This window comes from Pleuronectes platessa, chromosome 5 (assembly GCF_947347685.1).
Source record: "Pleuronectes platessa chromosome 5, fPlePla1.1, whole genome shotgun sequence".
NCBI classification, from domain to species: Eukaryota; Metazoa; Chordata; class Actinopteri; order Pleuronectiformes; family Pleuronectidae; genus Pleuronectes; species Pleuronectes platessa.
In genome coordinates, this window is record NC_070630.1 from 957,401 (window position 1) to 977,883 (window position 20,483).

General features: G+C 47.3%; 3 protein-coding genes across 3 annotated transcripts; 2 read left to right on the top strand and 1 right to left on the bottom strand.

The window, feature by feature from the left end:
• Positions 1-64: 64 nt before the first annotated feature.
• On the top strand, positions 65-9,815 carry LOC128439639 (mucin-5AC). Its single transcript, XM_053422001.1, has 6 exons — positions 65-166; positions 391-519; positions 974-2,879; positions 2,979-3,390; positions 3,500-4,282; positions 5,296-9,815. The coding sequence occupies exons 3-6, from the start codon at positions 1,223-1,225 to the stop codon at positions 7,928-7,930; spliced, it is 5,487 nt and encodes a 1,828-aa protein (XP_053277976.1). The 5' UTR covers positions 65-166; positions 391-519; positions 974-1,222; the 3' UTR covers positions 7,931-9,815.
• Positions 9,816-10,368: 553 nt separating this feature from the next.
• On the top strand, positions 10,369-18,205 carry il15l (interleukin 15, like). The gene is made up of 5 exons (XM_053422004.1): positions 10,369-10,991; positions 12,411-12,458; positions 13,509-13,634; positions 16,778-16,943; positions 17,159-18,205. The coding sequence occupies exons 1-4, from the start codon at positions 10,854-10,856 to the stop codon at positions 16,925-16,927; spliced, it is 462 nt and encodes a 153-aa protein (XP_053277979.1). The 5' UTR covers positions 10,369-10,853; the 3' UTR covers positions 16,928-16,943; positions 17,159-18,205.
• A 1,417-nt stretch (positions 18,206-19,622) lies between these two features.
• Positions 19,623-19,929, bottom strand: triap1 (TP53 regulated inhibitor of apoptosis 1). The gene has a single exon (XM_053423390.1). It carries the CDS (start codon positions 19,862-19,864, stop codon positions 19,640-19,642), a length of 225 nt encoding a protein of 74 aa, XP_053279365.1. The 5' UTR covers positions 19,865-19,929; the 3' UTR covers positions 19,623-19,639.
• Between the last annotated feature and the right edge of the window lie 554 nt (positions 19,930-20,483).

Genomic DNA, 20,483 nt, shown 5'->3' on the forward strand with positions numbered 1-20,483 from the left:
TCTTCACACTGACTGGTGTGGTGTCTTGCAGCCGGCCGGCAGCGAGGGCGAGCTGTGCCAGGCCGACGCTCTGGGCTCGGCCGGCAGCAGCAGCACCCGGGCTTCCTCTGTCATCGAGGTGGAGGCTGAACTGTCAGAACAGCTGCCACGTAAAAACAAGGAAAAGGTATTTTACTGTGACCTGATGAGGGAATAACATCTATAGGGTCGAATGAGTTTGGGTTTAAGCATCACATTTTCTGTTCTCCAGAATTTAATCTTTAAATAAGACTTTGGAAAAATACTCAAACTGTAAATTGTTTTGGCTTAAACCTGGAAAGAAGTTCAATGACTCAGTTTTAACACACAACAAATTCCATCTTTACTGTTCTCATTTGTTGTGATGATCAGGAAGAGGAAGAAGAGGAGTTGACGTCACCTATTGCTGCTCCTACTCTGTCCATCACTGAGGAGATCCTGGAGTTCATCAACCAGAGCAGAGCCAGGGAGGGACTCGCCTCCATCCGCACCGACACAACGGTACCGGTCCACTTTAAACTATGTGTTACATAAGAGACTAAAAGTCAGTTTGACTTCAACAAGATTTTTAATAGGAAACAACTTAGAACCTGATTTATTAATAAGCTAAGGTCCAGAAATGAAGCCAGATACAAACGCTGCCACGTTGCACTGGTGTCATCACTTGGAGTTAATCTGTTCAGGCCCATCTCAACCAATCAGGAGTCAGGCTCAGCTGTCAATCATCACATCTCAGCTTGTTTTTATATGACATCAAATGACAGAAAAAGTCTTTAACAAACATTTATTTAACATCTACTTCCATGTCCCATCTGCTGACATGGAGGAGACAGGGTTTATAAACTGGTATAAACCAGTTTATAAGCTAAAGTAGTGCAGCCAGTCACCGGAGGGCGATGGAGAGGCTCAGTTTATACGAGACTCATTTTAAAACGCTCTCTTATTTCTCCTCCAGGAGCAGGTCCTGGAGGAGCTCAAGGAGAGTCCGACTCCAGCTTACCAGACCAACTTCACCTGCCCACTGCCCCCAGCCGCCTGCCCCTCCAGCCCAGTGCAGAGGACCTCAGGGCAGGAAGAGAGGGGCAGCCCAGTAGTGGAGGAGGACAGCGCCCTCCACAGTCTGACCGGGGGCTCTGCGGATGAAATTAGACTTGAAAATGAGACTGAGGTCAAAGAAATTCCAGATGCCACAAGTGAAGTTGAAATGGTCGTGGAGGCAGATGAAGAGAAACAAGGAGAAGGTTTAGAAACAGACAAAGATGAGAATAAAGCTTTGGATGAGGAGGAGGGTGTCAGCCCTGCTCCAGGATCCGATCTTCATCCCTCCGCCTCAGCAGAAGAAAAGAGAGAGAGCGGATGCAGCTGTAACTCACCCACTGAAGAGGCAAAGAACGAGGTCACAACCTCCCAGCAAAGTTCAGATCTCCTCCTTCAGCCCATCCAGAGATGTCAGCCGCCCACAAGAGGCTCCCACCTCACCAAACGAGACAAGAAGATCATCGAAAAGATCCGGAGTTACTACGAGGCAGCAGCCGAGGCCGAGGAGGAGGAGGCCGAGGAGGAAGGGGAGCAGGCAGAACGAGTGGCAACAAGAAGGCGGAACAGTTTCTCACAAATCCCATCCGGCTTGGTGAAGAAGTCTGTATCACGCTTGGATGTGAGTGGACACCAGGGGGAGCCAGAGAGTGGACAATCCGTGTCTGAAACGATCAGTGGAGAGACTTATGAAGAGACGGATCCCTGTTTCATCAATGGTCCCACCTCGTCCCCAACTCCTATCTCAGCTGATGGAGAGGGTGATAGACAGGCAGATAAACCAATCAGCTCCCTGGATTCGGATGCAGACAGACCAATGGAGACACCAACCTCTACTGTGATGCAGGACCAGGAGACCCAAGACCAAGTTGAGACTCTACAGCAGAACCATCCGGCTGGAGAAGAGAGTGAGACACAGGACAAAAATGGAAATTTCTGCAGTGGACCGTTGGAAGAAGAAGATCTGTGGGATAAGCAGGAAGGAAAGACCAGTGTTGTGGCTACTGGGAAGCAAGATGGACATTCACTGCGAGGAGAAGGACCATCTGTTTCCAAACCAGACGACACAACATGTCCCGAAAACCAAGCTGTGATCAACAGCTGTGAAAAAACTGTCTCGATAGAATCAGAAGAAGAGCCGTCTACACCTCCACGTACAGAACAGTGTCTGAAAACTGAGACCAGAACTCAGTCCCACTGGAGCTCATCCAAACACAGTGAGCTGGCCAAGACCAGCAGAAACCTAGAGGGTCTTCCCAGTCAGATTAAAGTGTGTGGATGGTCCCGCCACTCCAGGATTGTCACCGCTAACCGGGCCTTGTTTGAGGGCATGGGATCGGATGTAGCCAGTTTTGGATTATTTGAGTCCAATCCAGTGGCGGACTCCGTATTGATAGAAAACTCAGAGCGTATTCTGAGCAAGGTCCAAACACTGGCTAGTATGTACAGCGCCAAAGCCAGCACCATGAAGGTCCCGTTGCATCAGAAGCGCGCCTTTGGGGTATGGAACCAACTCTCTGGACCCTCTACTCAGACCCACACTAGAAGCCAGCAACAGGTTCAATCCCTGACTCAAAAACAAATCCCAGCTCAGTGCAGGCAGCAACCGAGACACCAAATGGAAATCAATCAATCGGAAACCAAAACTGGAACCCATACTCAGTCTGTGACCAAAAATCTGAGCAACACCACAACACAATCGAGGGAACCGCCGACACATTTCCAAAACCAGACAAAGATCTGCAGCCAGAACCAGACCATGAACATGGAGAACCAGAGGATGCAGGAAGAGAGAATGATGAGGAGAGCTCAGAGTCTGACCAATGGTAAAGTGGTCCTACGATTTATCAAAATATATCACTATCACCACAAGTGTGAGACTGCCACATGGTCATTATAACCCTTTGTTTTCTGTTCTCTTCTAGATCTCCAGGGGACGACAACCTCTGCCTCTCACCACCAGACACATGAATTCACCCTCTCCAGGCCCAGGGACTTTATCTTCGCCTTGACCAGAGAAAGAGACTCTCGGTTGGGCGTCAACTGTCCGACTTCCACCTCCCCTGTGGAAAATCAATCCACTGGACTAAGAGATCAATCATCCAGTCAAGCCCAAGAGGCTTCTCCAGGATCCAGACCTGGACTCAGTGCACAACCTGTCGATCAGAGCCCTTCTTTCTGCTGCTCTGCCCCGAACAACCCCTTGACCTCCACCAGGACCCTGGATTGTAGCGTCACCGAGTTCAGGGGCCTCTCTGCTCCTCCAGGAAGAGGAGGAGCCCTGGATCAAAACAGAGAGCTTCAAACAGATACTGAAGTGAGGGACAGAAAAGACGGGTGAGTGGATAATATTTATGGATATATGCTTGATGATGTGACCATGAAACCGTGATCAGAGCAACAGAAACATGTGTCACTGTTTCATTCCCCTTGTGGTTTTCTGCAGGTTGGAGCAGAGTGCTGGACACCCTGGTTACTCCATCAGAGAAGACACAACATTTGTAAACATCATGACAGCACACAAATACAATCAGGACACACCAGCGACTCAAGATAACGAAACACCAGAATGCAAAGTTCCCACAGGGCGTTCAGACACCGAGGATTCTTTAACCAAAGATGTGCCGAGTCTTCATACCGGGCCTGGACACTTGGTTTGCACAAAGAACATGGATAGAGAGGCATCGCCAGGGCAGCCGGTACTCGGAGTAGCATCTGCTCAGAGCCTGTCTCCTGCAGAGGACCAGGGCTCCATGGTGCCTCACCTAGGAGAGCAGCCCCCCCCGCAGGAGGAACACTGCACTTCACCGGGGACCTCTGGGGCGCCAAAGATAGATGAGCTGCCAAGCAATCAGATGAAATCCAATGAGACAAATAATGGTTTAAATTCTTCATCACAAAGCAGGAAGATTCTACAGGGGTCAACGCTGATCTTCTCAGAAGAGCCGGCTTGCAGCCGAGCCTCAAGAGAACTCGTTGTTCCAGCTCCTCTGCGTCAGCCTTTGCACTTAACCTTTGACCCCTCTGTGGCTAGTCATGCATTCACAGAAACCCAAGAGGATCTCAAAGCAGGAGCAGCAGCGAGGCCATGGCGCTCTCCATCAGTGCCGTCTACAGACCCTCTACCAACCTTCACCAGCCAGAGGGCACCAGACTTACCCTCCACTGTGGGTGAACAGGCGCCGTCCAGCTCCTGGAGTGCCAGTAGCAACACTCCATGCGAACACAGGTATGTTTATGGAAGGTTCAATCATAAAACGTTTGAAAAGAAAGTAACCTGTGAACTACAGATACAAATTAATCAATAATTTCATCTTCAGTTCATTATCTGATTAATGGTGTTTAAAGGTGTAATGACGTTCAGATCAGGCTGTTATCTACATGTTAGTTTGTGATTAAATCAAACTTTCTTGTGTAACAGGAGTTCAAAGTTTATTTATCCAAGCCATGGTGTCTGCAGTGCAAACAATCAAACATAATTATGAACTAAACACATCAATTAATATCGTAAACAAAATGAAATACTCTATATTTATAAAATAAAATATCTAAAATGGATACTTATAAGGATCTCAAATAAGCACATTAATCAAAGATAGTACAGATAAATAATGATAAATACAACATTCTGTATTCCATGGCAGGGAGTCAGAGGCTCAGGTGTGTGGAGGCCTTATGGCTGAAATTCACCTGTGCACAGTTTGCTGTCTTGGCCTGGTAGAACCGTTTGTGTCGACCAGGAGCCGCCATTTACACGGCTCAAGAGAATTCACAACAGAAAGTTGAATCCAGGTCAAGCGTGGCCCAGGACTTTGTTGAGGTGGTGTTAGAAGAGTCAGCAGGGAATTTGCCTTCAGCCATATCTGTGTGTGTGTGTGTGTGTGTCTATTACACTCTTTGTGTTGATGTTTTATTGAATGTAAAAAAAATTATGAAGGTATTAAGAGTTATAAGATGTAATAAACATAAATTTCATGATTTTTCAAAACCAATGAAACTGAGGTCAGAGGACAGTGTTACTCCAGTGGAGCCACGACCTCTCTGAGCCCAACATGTTTATATATATATGTCAAACATTCAGATTTGCTGTGTGGTGCCCCTGGTACAGAGCAAAGGGAAATAGTTCCCACGTGATATCTACCGCATTACCCTTTGTATCACTTGGTAGGTCAAGTTCCTGGCTTGAAAGAAGAGATCATTGCACTCCTTTTATTTTGATCTGTGCTTCTCTGTCCCCTCCAGGGAACCACACCAGCAGGACCTCACTCGTCCACCGTCCAGACCCTCCTCCGGGACAACCAGCCTGGTGGAGCGACCCAACCAAGCCATCGCTACCCATAGCTATGATACAGAACTCTCCACAGCCCCTTCAGCCTTCAGACCTAGATTCAGACCCTCCTCTCCTTCTCCTGTTAGAAACTGCCCCACCTCCTCTCCGCTTCCGACTTCCTCTTCTGCTGTGCGAGCACCTCCTTGCTCCTCAACATTCAGGGTCGTTCCAGCACCTTCTCCAACCAGTGTGTCTGTAGATGGCTTCACCTCCCCGAACATGTTCTCCGACGCCCTTTCCTGTTTATCCCCTACTCCCTCTTCTGGCAGGGTTTCCTCCACAAGAGTCCCACCTGCCTCATCTCCAACACCAACTGCTTTCACCTCCTCCTCCTCCTCCTCTTCTTCTTCTTCTTCTTCTTCTTCTTCAGGGAGGTCTTCATCAGTAAGAGCAGGCCTTCCTTCCTCCCCTACATCGTCCTCTTCCCTCCGCTCCTCCCCAATTGCTTCCTCCTCTGTATTTACCAGATCATTAGCGGCCTCCTGCATCAGTCAGTCTATAAGTCAGAGTATGGCAAAGAAGAACACTGTCCGGCAACAAGCCCCACCCATGAAGTCAGTAAATCAAAGGCCCTCCTCCACTCCCTCCTTACCCTCTGCTCATCCACGACAGCGTTCCCCTTCTCCTGGACTGCCTCCCAGTCATCAAAGTTCCAGCACACCTGCTTATGTCAAACCAGGGTTCAACAAGGATGGGTACCAGAATCCAAGGTGTCCACCGTCCTCTCTCCAGTCCTCTTGTCCTTCTCTGTCCCCTCACTTGCCTCCTCATTCTCTCTCACACCGGTCTCCTTCCCCATCTACGAGTATGGTCCATTATCAATCTACCCACTCTTCTTCTACTTCCGTCCATCCTTCATTCCTTCAGTCACAAATGGATTCACTGCAGAATGGAAACAACAACAATAACAACAAGTTAGCGGGTTTAACCACAGTGACCAGCAACCTAAGTTATACCAGCAGGGGCATTAGTGGTGCTGATAATAATGGGGGCTGGTCAGGAAGTCCACAGAAAGCGCCATTAGCTAATCAGAGCACTAATTCCACAGTAATGCAACAAACGCATGATTTTCTCTGGTCAGGGTCACACAACCGGGTAGCTCAGCCTTTTTCTGCATCTGAACCAAGCTCACGGGTTCAATCCCCATCTCCGACCCCAGCCCCTGCTTTGTTTACTCGGCTCTACTCCCCACCTCCTCAACATAACTTCTCCTCCCCCATGGCAAACAAACCTCCTCACCCCCGGAGCACAAGAGCAGGGGGTACAAGTTACCATAATCCACTAGGCCTAACTTTAGAGCTACCCACATCCTCCTCATGTCTGAGCCCCTGTATCCTTTCCCCACCTCCTATTGGTGTGTCAGTGAATGTGTGGACTAATAATGTTGCAGCGCCTCAACCGAGAAACCCCAGATTTGCTTCTGCTTCTTCTCCTTCATCACCCTTGTCTTCCTCATCAATGTTCACTTCCTCACAAGTTCCACTACACAGTTCCAGAGCCCCCTCCCCATCTGGCCCCTGTCCCCCTGCGCCCCGAATGACCTCCCAAACCCTCCGTAGGTCTTTCTCCTCCAACTTGGCCGACAGACCTCCAAGCCCAGTGCGGAGCAGCTCCAGTGGACTGCGTCGCTCCTGGACTGAGGGCGGTCGCAGGTCCTTTGGTTTCAGTGGAAGTGAACGAGGGTCCTTTGACCAGCAGGAGTCCTGTCCACCTAGTCCAAGGAGTGGATGGTCCTCATACAACAGCTCACCTCCATGCCTCAGCCCCCAACCTGGGCTTCAATCCCCTCTTTCACCCAGCAGACTTAGCCCAGGGAAGGGCACCCTTGGTGGGCAGCATTTTACCAGTGTGCCTTGGCCGGATGTCCAGGAGCTTTCGAGCAGATATAATGGGACTGATGACCTCGATATAAGTGTCACTACCGCTACCATAACCTCCTCTCCTTCTCCTCTCTCTACACCCTCTCCTTCTGTCCTCTACTCTCCCACTCCATCAGATAGCCACAAAGAATGGGGAGACCCAGAGCTGGAAGACGGTAACTGTCGAAGCCAAATCATCTGCGCCTACGTTTCCCGGCCCGCCCACGAACTAACCCTGTCCTCCTCATGCTTGGCCCTGTCCTCCTCAGGCATGACCTCCCCTCCACTGACCTCTCATCAATACCAAAGCCGCCCATCCCAAGTCAAACCACAACCTCAGGTCCAAATGGCCACTGAAGCCCGCTCTGCACCATCAAACCACTCCCCCTTGCCCCAAAACCACTCCCCCTTGCCCCAAAGTTCATCACCCTTATCTTTTACCCACAAAACTGGGAACCTGAAGAGCAATTACGCCACCACAGTTAACCTTCAGATCGCTGGAAGTGGCCGAATAACCTCGTTCAGTACTGCCCAAGTTAGCCTGACCCAAACCCTACAAGGTGGAGCCGGAGCCGGAGCCGGAGCCGGAGGAGGAGGAGCAGGTCCAGGGCAGATGGTGAGGAGAGTAAGCATCAATGGACATTCACACATTCAATCCCCTCTTCCTCAGAATCATAACAGGCTGTGAAAGGCCTTCAAAGAAACAGATAATGGAAAGTAAAAAGAAATGACTAAATGTGTGCACTTGTGAACTTGCCCTGAACGGTAGAGAAGCAAGTAAACAACAAACATTGTTGTGTAACTGCTGGATTTATAGTCAGTGATCCAAATCAGAATTCACTGGCTGGACTGGAACCTTGAGCTTAAAACCCTTCACTAATCCATCATGGTGAAAAGGATCTTTCTAAAATAGCACAGGTGCTTTGTGAGTCAGAACCTCTGAGGGATCTATTGAGTGGTGTCGACCTGTGTGAACATGACTTGAGGACACAGTGAACCGATGCATTTGGAGACAGACATTATACTGACTCCACGTTATTTCTTGGCGGCTTCTGAAAAGTTTCATACCTTATCAGACGATCTTTCAGGAATTTGCATTCTCCCACTCATGGTTTGTATTGTGCAATCTGGGACTTTGAGCTGTAATCTTCTTGGACGAGCACCAAAACCCTGATAGCCTGGATCTGAGTGTGAAGAGTCCGTAGAGGTGGAATCTGGATCGAGTTTCAAGCCTTTTCCACAGCTCTGGACTTTTCCGTAGGGGCAACGACATTCCACAGGGATTTTCATGTCATTATTCATTCTTTGTAAAATCCACGAACATGTAATGAGATGAAGAACATCGAGTTTGAATCCAACACAGACACATCGAAGGTCCGGTCTCCAATCTGTGCTGTGTGCAGTCATGGTGACTTGGTGTTTTATTAACTGTTCCTTTGTTTTTGTTTTATTTTATATTCTATTGAACAAAGTGTTATCTGAGGTCAGTGTGTACAATCAGTGACAACTCTGGTGATTATTAATCTCTTCTTCTTAACCATTTAATCATTCTTTTTATTTTATTGATTATTTATGAAGTTAGTCTTATTCTCTTTGGCACTTATTATCCTTAAAGTAATGTTGGTATTTTGCACATGTGTCCTCAGCTCCTGGGTGCATGCTTTCAGCATTTGTGTGTGTGTGTGTGTGTGTGTGTGTGTGTGTGTGTGCGTGTGTTTCTGTGTGTGTGTGTGTGTGTGTGTCTGTCTGTGTGTGTGTGTGTGAGTGAGAGTGTGTGTGTGACAGAGTGTGCGTATGTGTACTTGTACAGATATCTTTGTAAGGACCATTTTAATTAGTTTTGAATTAGGTTAAGGGGTTCGGGAATGTATTATTCCCATAAGTGTCATCGCTAAGTACAAACATGTGTGTGCATTTGTGTGTAAAATGACGTGTCTGCTGAGTTGTCCTCTAACTTCAGACCAAGCTGAACCATGTGTGTGTGTGTTTTTAATGCTGCATATTGATGTACTCAGAAGGTCCATTGCTTCACTTTCTCCTGTCGTAACCGTGTTCGTCAGAAACCTTTTATCTTTAGTTTCACTTGGTTTTCAAAAGCTGTAAAAGAAGGTCAACGAGGTGGATTATGAACAAACGTAGCAATAAACCAGTCAACAATCATGTTCCACGCTTTAACAAGACAGCCTCAGGTTGTTGATTTGTGGGACGAGCCTGTAGAGTTCAGGAGGATCTATCGGCCGGAAATAAATATCATCACAAAGATGTTTTCATTCACATGGTAACAAGAATCATTGCATTTTTTTAAACGAACCCTTTATTTTCACATCAGAGTCTGACATGTTACACCGCCATGTTTCTACAGGAGCCCAGAAAACACAATGTATAGAGAAGGTCTGTCACTTGTTTACCTGGAGGCCACTGTAGGAGGAGGGGGGGGGGGGGGGGGGGTTCAATCAGATGAGATCTGCAAAACTGAACCTTTTAATGTACATGACAAGGCAACGTTTTATTCTATAAAGGTTACAAGGATGAATGTGTGGTTAAGGTTTTAAAATAAACAAACGTTACTTTCGGTTTGAGACTCTTATGTTTTTGTCGACCCATCGAACCCGACCTCCACCAACAGCCTCCTTATGAAACCACATTCAAATTCAGTTCTGGACCAAATCACACACACTGAACCAAACAGACCATAAAGCACCGGATGTATTGGGGGGGGGGGGGGGGGCGCTGAGCAGGATGTGACAGTGAGGCTTCAGAGCAGCATCTCACTGACCAACAGGGGGCGTCACGGTGGGCTGATGCTTGTTCAGGGATGAAACAACTGTGATGTCTGCACAATGTGAATCTACAATCAGCTGCTTCTGCACCAGCTTCGACAGAAATACTAGTTTGAATGAGGTGCTGGTGCATACCTCCACAAAACAAGACCCGACACGTGGCCCTGACTCACCAGCGGTTATGAAGGGTATCGGTGTTGATAGATAGATAGAGCGATGACAGGTTGTCAGTTATAATAAATAGTTAAGTTGGATCCGCCCTGTAGTAGTGATCACTCTCTCCCACACACACACACACACACACCTACCCCCCCCCCTTGTGGAGCTTTCACTTCCTGCACAGCTTTGATAAGAAAACCTGACAGATAAGGAGGAGGAGGAGAAAAGAGGAGGTCCCTGAGAGAGAGTAAGAGGGGGATTGTAACAGAGGAGAGTCTGTCCATCCCTCCATTCTTCTTGTTCTCACTCAACCTGAGAGAGACCTTCTTCTGCTGCTCTGGACTTCACTGCTCTCGTCCACTTTGGGACCTTAAAGTCAAGTTTCACGTTTCTCTATGTGTTTTGATTTAACACGTTCAGACCGGAAAAAGGCTTTTTTTGTCCAAACTTGATCGCCCTCTGTTCTCCAGGCAGCAGATCTGGAGGCTGCTGCCTTGCTCGAGGGCCCCTCAGCAGTCACAGGGGGCTGATCTGGATTCAAACAGGACTCTCACAGGAGAACAACAACAGTGGGACGTCTGACATGGATTTGATGGATTTGAACCCCTGAGGCTGAACCCTGGAAATGGAAGGTGGTGGTGTGAGAGGGGATGTGACTCATCATGCTGTGCCATGCTGAGAGGGAGGCCAGCTCTCGGGATCCTGTGCTTTGTCAGTTTTCTGTCCCTGAAAACACAAGCAGCCCACAGACGCTGCACTAAGGACATCATCATACGGGTCCAGACGCTCATCAACAAAGCCCCCGATGTGGTAGGTTCCTATTCACTCTGTCACAGGGAAATATTTCAAATGTCAAATCTGATCCTGCCCAGATTCATTATGAAAGAAGTTCATTAGTGTCGTACATTTCCACCACAAGGCTTTGATCAGAGATCTTACCTTCCAATATACAACGACAACAGTGAAACGTATTCATATGTCAGCTTTCAAAGCAGAGTCACAGGTGCTTTAATGTTGAAAATGAAAGCAAACAATAAAAACAACAAAAGGCAGAACGACAAATCGTAAAAGCAACACAAGACCATAAAAACACAGCACAAAAACTTCTGGATCATGACCGACAAGGAGCCAGAGTAAAGGTCTCAGAACTTACCCGGTGTTCGGATCTATTCCACATTACAGTCGTAAACATGACTCATGCATTCGCTTTTTATACAACCACAGTTTTACAGCAGACAAATTATACAGCTCCATTTAAATGTTGTACAATCGAACTGTCCTCAGGAGAATGTGAAAACATTTAAATACATATCAACACAAAGAGTGGTGTAGATCCTCTTTATATACAGTCACTGATCATCTTTATATACAGTCACTGATCCTCTTTATATACAGTCACTGATCATCTTTATATACAGTCACTGATCATCTTTATATACAATCACTGATCATCTTTATATACAGTCACTGATCATCTTTATATACAATCACTGATCATCTTTATATACAGTCACTGATCATCTTTATATACAGTCACTGATCCTCTTTATATACAGTCACTGATCATCTTTATATACAGTCACTGATCCTCTTTATATACAGTCACTGATCCTCTTTATATACAATCACTGATCATCTTTATATACAGTCACTGATCATCTTTATATACAGTCACTGATCATATTTATATACAGTCACTGATCCTCTTTATATACAGTCACTGATCCTCTTTATATACAGTCACTGATTCTCTTTATATACAGTCACTGATCATATTTATATACAGTCACTGATCATCTTTATATACAGTCACTGATCATCTTTATATACAGTCACTGATCCTCTTTATATACAGTCACTGATCATATTTATATACAGTCACTGATCATCTTTATATACAGTCACTGATCATCTTTATATACAGTCACTGATCATCTTTATATACAGTCACTGATCCTCTTTATATACAGTCACTGATCATATTTATATACAGTCACTGATCATCTTTATATACAGTCACTGATCATCTTTATATACAGTCACTGATCCTCTCTATATACAGTCACTGATCATCTTTATATACAGTAACTGATCCTCTTTATATACAGTCACTGATCCTCTTTATATACAGTCACTGATCCTCTTTATATACAGTCACTGATCATCTTTATATACATGTGACCTTGTGTCTTGGGGACTGTTGACATGCTCACGCTCTCTCGTCCTCAGAGGCTGACAGACATTCGACTCTACACCCCGACCATTGAAGATTTCCAGGTATGAACATCCTTCGTCACTCTGCCCTCTAAACTTCCTTTTTATCTCTTTTATGATTTACACTCTCACACACACGTAGATAAATTCCATTAGCTGAGCCTCTGCATTGTGGTTCTATGGCTCCGCCTACCAGGGCAGTTTCCGTCTACATAGTTTTTTTGCCAGATTCATATATGTCACTGTGACCTTTGACCTTCACGCACTGAAACCACATAACAATTTGAAGACAATCCCTCAAACTGAAGTTAAGACCATGTTCAGGAAAAACATAAACATACAAGGCCTGCAGGTGTTCCAGAGGTATCTCATTCACAAGGCAAACATGTGCTTTTTGAGGTGGTTTCTGTGAAGACAGGGAGACTGTGGAACATCTAGTGGTGTCTTCTCCTCGACTGGAGGCTTTATTTAGATCACTGCAGCAGTGGGTGGAGGCACTGGGGGAGAACTTTTAGAACTTTGGGCCTAAATACCACAAAAGAAACCGAGCAACACTAGTCCTGGTTAACTTCCTGTTTGAAACACTAGTCCTGGTGAACTTCCTGTTTGAAACACTAGTCCTGGTGAACTTCCTGTTTGAAACACTAGTCCTGGTGAACTTCCTGTTTGAAACACTAGTCCTGGTGAACTTCCTGTTTGAAACACTAGTCCTGGTTAACTTCCTGTTTGAAACACTAGTACTGGTTAACTTCCTGTTTGAAACACTAGTCCTGGTGAACTTCCTGTTTGAAACACTAGTCCTGGTTAACTTCCTGTTTGAAACACTAGTACTGGTTAACTTCCTGTTTGAAACACTAGTCCTAGTGAACTTCCTGTTTGGCTGAACTGGCCACATGGAAGAGCGGGAAGAACCAGATGTTGGGTGAAGGCTGGACAGATGTGGTGAAGTGTTTTAAAGGTTTGGTAGCAGCTCACCTGAGACATGTAGGTTCTTTTGTATAAATTATCTGACTGAACTGTTTTATTTGTTTTTGCTGTATTGGAGAGATGAAAAAAATCATGATTTAAATAAAAGATTGTTAAAAACTCTCTCTCTCTTTCTCTCTCCAACAGAAATGCCCTAGCTCGACCTTGAAGTGTTATGCAGAGGAAATCAAAGTCCTCTGTGTCGAGCTGAAAACCGTCAAAAACTTCAAACTTAACGTCAAGCTGGAAAAACTGGCAACGTTTTTTAACCAGGTAGTGTAACGTTCTGTTTCACCAGCATCGGCCTCAGGAGTAGAAACAACTTGGAGAATCAGTCACATGTGTCGTTGACCCTGTTGTCTTTGCCACCAGCTGCTGTTCAGTAACAGTTTACATCTTACAATGATACAACTGTAATCTGAGACAAAGTCTGTGTCCAGGGACACATCACATCTTTACATTTCATTGAGCTGAAGCTTTTATCCAGAGACTCACATACGTGCATCAACCATGAGGAACAGACCCAGAACAACAAGAATCAAGAAAGTACAATTTCTTCAAAAAGAAGCAAACTACAAAGTGCTATAAGTATGTGTCATGTAAGTGCTGAGACATTGTTAGTTTCAACTTTAATCGGAGGTGTGGTCTAAAGAGATGTGTCTTTAGTCTGGAGGAAGATGTGTGGACTTTCTGTCCTGATGTCCATGTGGAGCCAGGACAGGAAACAGTCCAGATGTTGTTGAGTAACAGCTGTGTCTCACAGTGAGGGAGCAGCTGATTGGCCGATGCAGAGCGGAGTGGACGGGTTGTGAGGTTTGACCATGTCCTGGATGGAGACTGGACCTGATCCGGTCACAGCACGGTACCAAGTACTAGTGTCTTCAAGTGGATGCAGCCACTGGGAACCAGTGAAGGGAGCGGAGGAGTGGGAGTGACTTCGGGTTAGAGACCAGTTGAGCTGCTGGTTTCTGGATGAGCTGCAAAGGTCGGATGGCAGCAGCAGGTAGACCTGTCAGGAGGGAGGGGCAGTAGTCTGGGTGTGAGATGACTAGAACCTGGACCAGATCCTGGAACAAGAGCTTGGACCAGAACCTGGAACAAGAGCTTGGACCAGATCCTGGAACAAGAGCTTGGACCAGAACCTGGAACAAGAGCTTGGACCAGAGTCTGGACCAGATCCTGGACCAGAGTTTGGACCAGAACCTGGACCAGATCCTAGACCAGAGCTTGAAGCAAAACCTGGACCAGAGCTTGGACCAGATCCTGGACCAGAACCTCCGCCGCCCGCTGGGTGAGAAGGGGGCGTATCCTACTGATGTTGTGCAGCATGAATCTACAGGAATATGATGTTGAGGTAATGTTGGCAGAGAGGGAGAGTCGACTGTCGAGTGTCACACCCAGGCTCCTAGAGGTCTGGGGGGGGGGGGGGGGGGAAGCCTTTCCCTGGGAGGACACGAGCGGTCAGGTGATATCTTCAGGCGTGTTGTGCCTCGTTCCGACCTCCGAGTGTTCCACTGCACGGTGGTGACTTCACACAAGAACAAACATGTGTGATCATGAGAAGCTGATGAGAAGAAACTTAAAACCCTGAAGTTATTCCCCGGTCCTGCCGTTTGGCTGAAACCCAGGAAGCAGCTGAAGCCCGGGGGCAGTGTGGAGCGTGAACCGGTGATGGGGGACAGCTGACAGAAACCTGAGAGTCCAGAAGCTGCTCTGAAATGATGAAGATACAGATCTTCAGTGGAGGCTGATGGGAGCGAGTTCTGTTCTCTGGGTGAAGACGGAGAACAGATTTTTCTGTTTTAGTTTAATTTTAGTTTAGTTTTGTGTTTGAGGGTTGATGTCTCAATAAAGGGACATCGTTGTCCTCTCCCCCCCCCCCCCCACCCTGTCTCCCAATCAAGTTCTGACCTTGGTAACCTCCGCCCGTCCGCCGCCTTGACCCCACCCCCTCTCACATTCTCCAGTCTATCGCTCTTCACCTTCTTACTTTTCTCACCCATCTTATCAACACTTCCCTGTCCACTGGCTGTTTCCCTAACTCTGTCCTGTAGAACCCCCCCTCCCCCCCCCCTCGACCCGTCTGCAGTAAACAACAACAGAACAGTCTCTGCAGTAAACAACAACAGACCTGTCTCTCTTCTTCCTTTTGTTTCCAAAACTCTAGAGCGAGCGATCTTTATTCAGCTCTCCTCCCATCTCCACCAGAACAACCTTGTTGACCCTCACCAGTCTGGTTTCAAGATCACTCAACTGAGACTGTCCTCCTTGTCTCTGAGCAGCTTCACACTGCTAGAGCCGCCTCTCTCTGTCCTCTGTCCTCTGTCCTCATCCTTCTAGACCTCTCTTCTCATTTGACCCAGTGAACCACCAGATCCTTGTCTCCTCCCTTCAGGACCTGGGTGTCTCAGGCTCTGCTCTCTCCCTGCTCTCTTCCTTCCTCAATGAACGAACCTCTCTGGTAACTTGGAGAGGATCTGTGTCTGAACCTTGTCCTATCACTACTGGGGTCCCTCAGGGTTCAGTTCTTGGTCCTCTCCTCTTCTCCTTGTCCACCAACTCTCTCGGCTCTGTCATTCACTCACATGGCTTTTCCTACCATAGCTACGCAGATGACACCCAACTGATCCTCTCTCTTTTCCCCGATCAGAATCACAGGAAGCAGCAGGAGTCTCTGTCTGACTGACCGACGTCTCTCAGTGGACGTCTTCACACCACCTGAAGATTAACCGTGAGAAGACTGACCTACTCATCCTACTTAACTTTGACAACTCTGTGTTAACCCCCACTCAGACTGCTAGGAACCTGGGTGTGACACTCGACAGCCGACTCTCCCTCACTGCCAACATTACTGTAACAACACGTTCCTGTTCATGCTGCACAACATCAGGAGGACACGCCCCCTTCTCACTCAGAAGGCGGTGTGGGTTCTGGTCCAGGCTCTGATCCTGGTTCTGGTCCAGGCTCTGGTCCTGGTCAAACGTTACACCCCAGTCCGTTCACTCCGCTCTGCTTCGGCCAATCAGCTCGTTGCTCCCTCACTGCTAAACGCTCATCAACATCACGACTGTTTCCTGTCCTGGCTCCTGATTGGTGGAACCAGCTCCACATCGACATCCGGACATCAGAGAGTTTACACATCTTCCAACAAAAACTAAAAAAAAAAAAACTCTTCCGACTTTACCTTGAATAACACTTTGAAAGTAACTATTTAGCAGCACTTAAATGTCACTTACTTATAGGACTTTGTAGTTTGCTTCTTTTTGAAGAAATTGTATTCTCTTGACTCTTGTTGTTCTGGGTTTGTTCCCTCGGGGTTGATGCACTTATTGTGAGTGGCTGAGGATAAAAGCGTCAGCTAAATGAAATGTAACAATGAAAACAAACCACTCTGCTAACAGCTGTCTCTTCCACAGACGGAGGCAGCCTGTCGTCAGTGTGAGATCTTCACGAAACAAAACGCAGCAACGTTCCTGGATCATCTGCAGTCTGCTCTCCAGATGATGAACCAGCAGTTCTGTGAAAGAGTTCAGAGCTCTGAGAATAAAGAGACGCCATTACCATGAGCTCGAATAAAGTGTGGTATGAAGAACGTCTGAGCATGTGTGTGCACGTTGTTTTGAGTGTGCATGTGTGTGCACGTTGTTTTGAGTGTGCATGTGTGTGTGTGTGTGTGCACGTTGTTTTGAGTGTGCATGTGTGTGTGTGTATGTGCACGTTGTTTTGAGTGTGCATGTGCAGTGCATCCGGAAAGTATTCACAGCACTTAACTTTTTACACATTTTGTTATGTTACAGCCTTTTTCCAAAATGGATTAAATTAAATTCTGCACATATGAACGAGGCCATAAGGAGACCTGGGAGACAGGAAGCTATCGAGGAACAGATCTGAGGAAAGGTACAGAAACATCTCGCAGCACTGAAGGTCCCAATGAGCAAAGTGGCTTCATCACCTGTTAATGGAAGAAGTTTGGAACCACCAGGACTCTTCTTAGAGCCGGCCGCCTGGCCAAACTGAGCGATCGGGGGGGAAGGGCCTTAGCCAGGGAGGTGAACAAGAACCCGATGGTCACTCTGACAGAGCTCCAGCGTTGCACTGTGAAGAGAGGAGAACCTTCCAGAAGGACAACCATCTCTGCAGCACTCCACCAATCAGGCCACTCCTCAGTGAAAGGCACCTGAAGGACTGTGACCATGAGAAACTAAATGCTCTGGTCTGATGGAACGAAGATGAACCCTGTGGCCTGAATGCCAAGCGTCACGTCTGGAGGAAACTAGGCAGCGCTCATCACCTGGCCGATACCATCCCTCCAGCGAGGCAGGGTGGTGGCAGCATCATGCTGTGGGGAGGTTTTTCAGCGGCAGGAACTGGGAGACCAATCAGGATCGAGGGGAAGGTGAATGCAGCAATGTTCAGAGACATCCTGGATGACAACCTGCTGCAGAGCGCTCTGGACCTCAGACTGGGGTGAAGGTTCATCTCCCAACAGGACAACGACCCCAAGCACACAGCCAAGATAACAAAGGAGTGGCTTCGGGACAACTCTGTGAATGTCCTTGAGTGGCCCAGACGTGAACCCGACTGATCATCTCTGGAGAGATCTGGAAAAGGCTGTGCACCGCCGCCCCCCCTCTGAACTGATGGAGCTAGAGAGGTGCTGCAGGAAGGATGGAGACACGGCCCAGGAAGAGGCTGTAGCATCAGGCTCAGAAGACTTGAGGCTGAAGCTGCTGCCAAAGGAGCTTCAGCAAAGTGTTAAGCAAAGGCTGTGAATACTTATGTACATATTATATTTCATTGTTTATTTTTAATAAATGTGCAACATTTTACACAAACTTTTTTCACTTTTGGGTGTCGTGTGTCGAGTTTTAACAAAACTTAACGTTGTTTTCAGTGTGCATGTGGTTTTCAGTGTGCATGTGTGTGCACGTAGATTCTTCGATGTGTTGAACTCGTGCCTGGTTGGTGAGCGGAGACGTCGGAGTCACTTCACATGAGCCAATCGACTGGATCACTTGTGATTTGCATATAAGATTTGCATATAAGACATATGATGTAATAGTTTCTTCAGATTCTAGATGTGTTGAACTTTGTTGAAGGCGGCCCACAGCCCAAGTTTTCCAAGTGTTTTATAATTGGACAGACAGTGATTTCTGATGAACCCTGAGGCCGATTGAAAGTTCACTGCAAGTCTCTGCCGCCTTCTGGCAAGCGCCGGTTTAATCCTCGAAGACGAAGACGTCTCTTCTGGCAAATTAAAAGACGAAGGAGCTGCCAGAAGCAAAACCCCATCAATCACGTCTGTGAAGCAGCTTGTTAAAAACTTATTAAGTGCAACCATTTTTTCAGATTGGCAACAAAACGTGATGATGGTTTGATCTGAGAGCATCAGGTGGAAAACCCAGTCAGCGTTCAGGAACTCTGCGGAGCCTCCTCAGCCGCAGGGAGAACATTAAACACAGTTGTTTTGATATATCCGGGAAGGTCTCTGTTTAACGTTTTATGCTTGATTACATAAAGACAGTGACAACGTGTTTCTTAGAGCAGGTTTATTCAGGTCATGGCCCCGGGCTCAAAGGAGTGATCCACCACGTTCAAAGCTCTGTCATCATCTGACATGTGGACTTGTGTAAGAACCATCCGGTTTCCACATGTGACACATCCGGACTCTACACACCTGCGGTTCACTAACTCAAGAAATAAACTCAAGAAACTGAAATTACAGGAAAAGTCGAACTTCAGTAAAGACAAAGCAATGACAGGCGTTCATTGACCTTCGACCTGGTTCTAATAAAACAGAGGAAAATATTAATTAATAACAGCGATGGATTATTGTCCCTTAAAACAACAGGAAATGTGACAAAAAATCTATATTTTCACCCATTAAAAAAAAAAAAAGTTAAATAAAAAGACCGATGTCCGTCCCGGTGGTGAGTGTCCGAGGAGACGTCTTCAGGGACAGAAGTAAATCCAGTAGGTTTCAGCCTGTGATCCGGATTGATTGATGATGTCTGAACCCCAGAGATAAACACAGACACGTGGCAATACACAACTTTGGTAACAGCTGCTCGTTCGTTCCCAAGCGATCGACTAATCGATTAAAAGCGCAGTGGTCTGGGCTACAGCGCCCTGCGGAGGTCAATGCAGCCACACGGACCGCCTTCGCGCATGCTCAGTGGGCCTCGTGGACCCGGTGTCCGGTCGCTCAGTGGGCCTCGTGGACCCGGTGTCCGGTCCCTGGTCCCGGTGCCCGGTGCCCGGTCCCGGCCTCCACCGCCTCAGCTCTCCGGCTTGTCCTTGCTGGGGCCCATGAAGTCCAGCCCCTCCACCGGGATGTCCTTGTCCTTGATGGCCGCCTGCACGCAGCGCTGGTACTTCCGGAAGGTGTCGGTGCACGGGTCCCCCCCCCGGTCCCCCTTCAGGAACTTCTCGGCGAACCAGCGGTTGAAGCACTGGTCGTACTCGCGCTTCAGCTCCGTGCACGCCTCCCCGACGCTGTTCATCTCGGCTGGAAACACACGAGCCACCGCGGAGGGTTTCGAACCGTCGACTACTCTGCGTTACCCTCCTCGAGCCGCGGGATGTGATTGGCTGCTAGGCGGGTGACGTCGTACGTAGCTGCGTCACGGCGCAGCAGAGATCGTGTGTTGGGGGAACACTCACTGCGGTGGGAATATTTCTAAACTCATAAAGGATCAGTTCAGTCCACTCTCACTTGATCCTGGAACAACAGATGAATAAAGATATTCTGCAGTTCTTAGATATTAACATTTCATATCATTTAGAGACTCACAATAAGTGCATCAACCATGAGGGAACAAACCCAGAACTGCAAGAACCATGCAAAGTACAAAGTTCTACATGTAAGGTCCATAAGTGTTTTGTTTTTTTAATACAAACTCCAAAGTTGACGATTCCATCCACTTCTTAACCGAGGTGTAAATGTGTCTTCAGTCTGCGGAGGGCGACATGGAGACTTCCTGTCCCGAGGTCCATGTGGAGCTGGTTTGTGGAATGGTTTCCAGTTGTGGTTTACTTGTGTTGATCATAAATGATTCAGTCCGAACATAAAACAGTGTTTTCCCAACGCAGGACAAATCAGCAGAGTGTGGAAACAATTAT

Coding starts and splice junctions, on each gene's coding strand:
- il15l (XM_053422004.1), top strand. CDS start 10,854: ATGCTGAGAGGGAGGCCAGCTCTCGGGATCCTGTGCTTTGTCAGTTTT. Junction 12,459..13,508: donor CGACCATTGAAGATTTCCAG/GTATGAACATCC, acceptor TCTCTCCAACAG/AAATGCCCTAGCTCGACCTT. Junction 13,635..16,777: donor TGGCAACGTTTTTTAACCAG/GTAGTGTAACGT, acceptor TCTCTTCCACAG/ACGGAGGCAGCCTGTCGTCA.
- triap1 (XM_053423390.1), bottom strand. CDS start 19,864: ATGAACAGCGTCGGGGAGGCGTGCACGGAGCTGAAGCGCGAGTACGAC.
- LOC128439639 (XM_053422001.1), top strand. CDS start 1,223: ATGGTCGTGGAGGCAGATGAAGAGAAACAAGGAGAAGGTTTAGAAACA. Junction 2,880..2,978: donor AGCTCAGAGTCTGACCAATG/GTAAAGTGGTCC, acceptor GTTCTCTTCTAG/ATCTCCAGGGGACGACAACC. Junction 4,283..5,295: donor AACACTCCATGCGAACACAG/GTATGTTTATGG, acceptor TGTCCCCTCCAG/GGAACCACACCAGCAGGACC.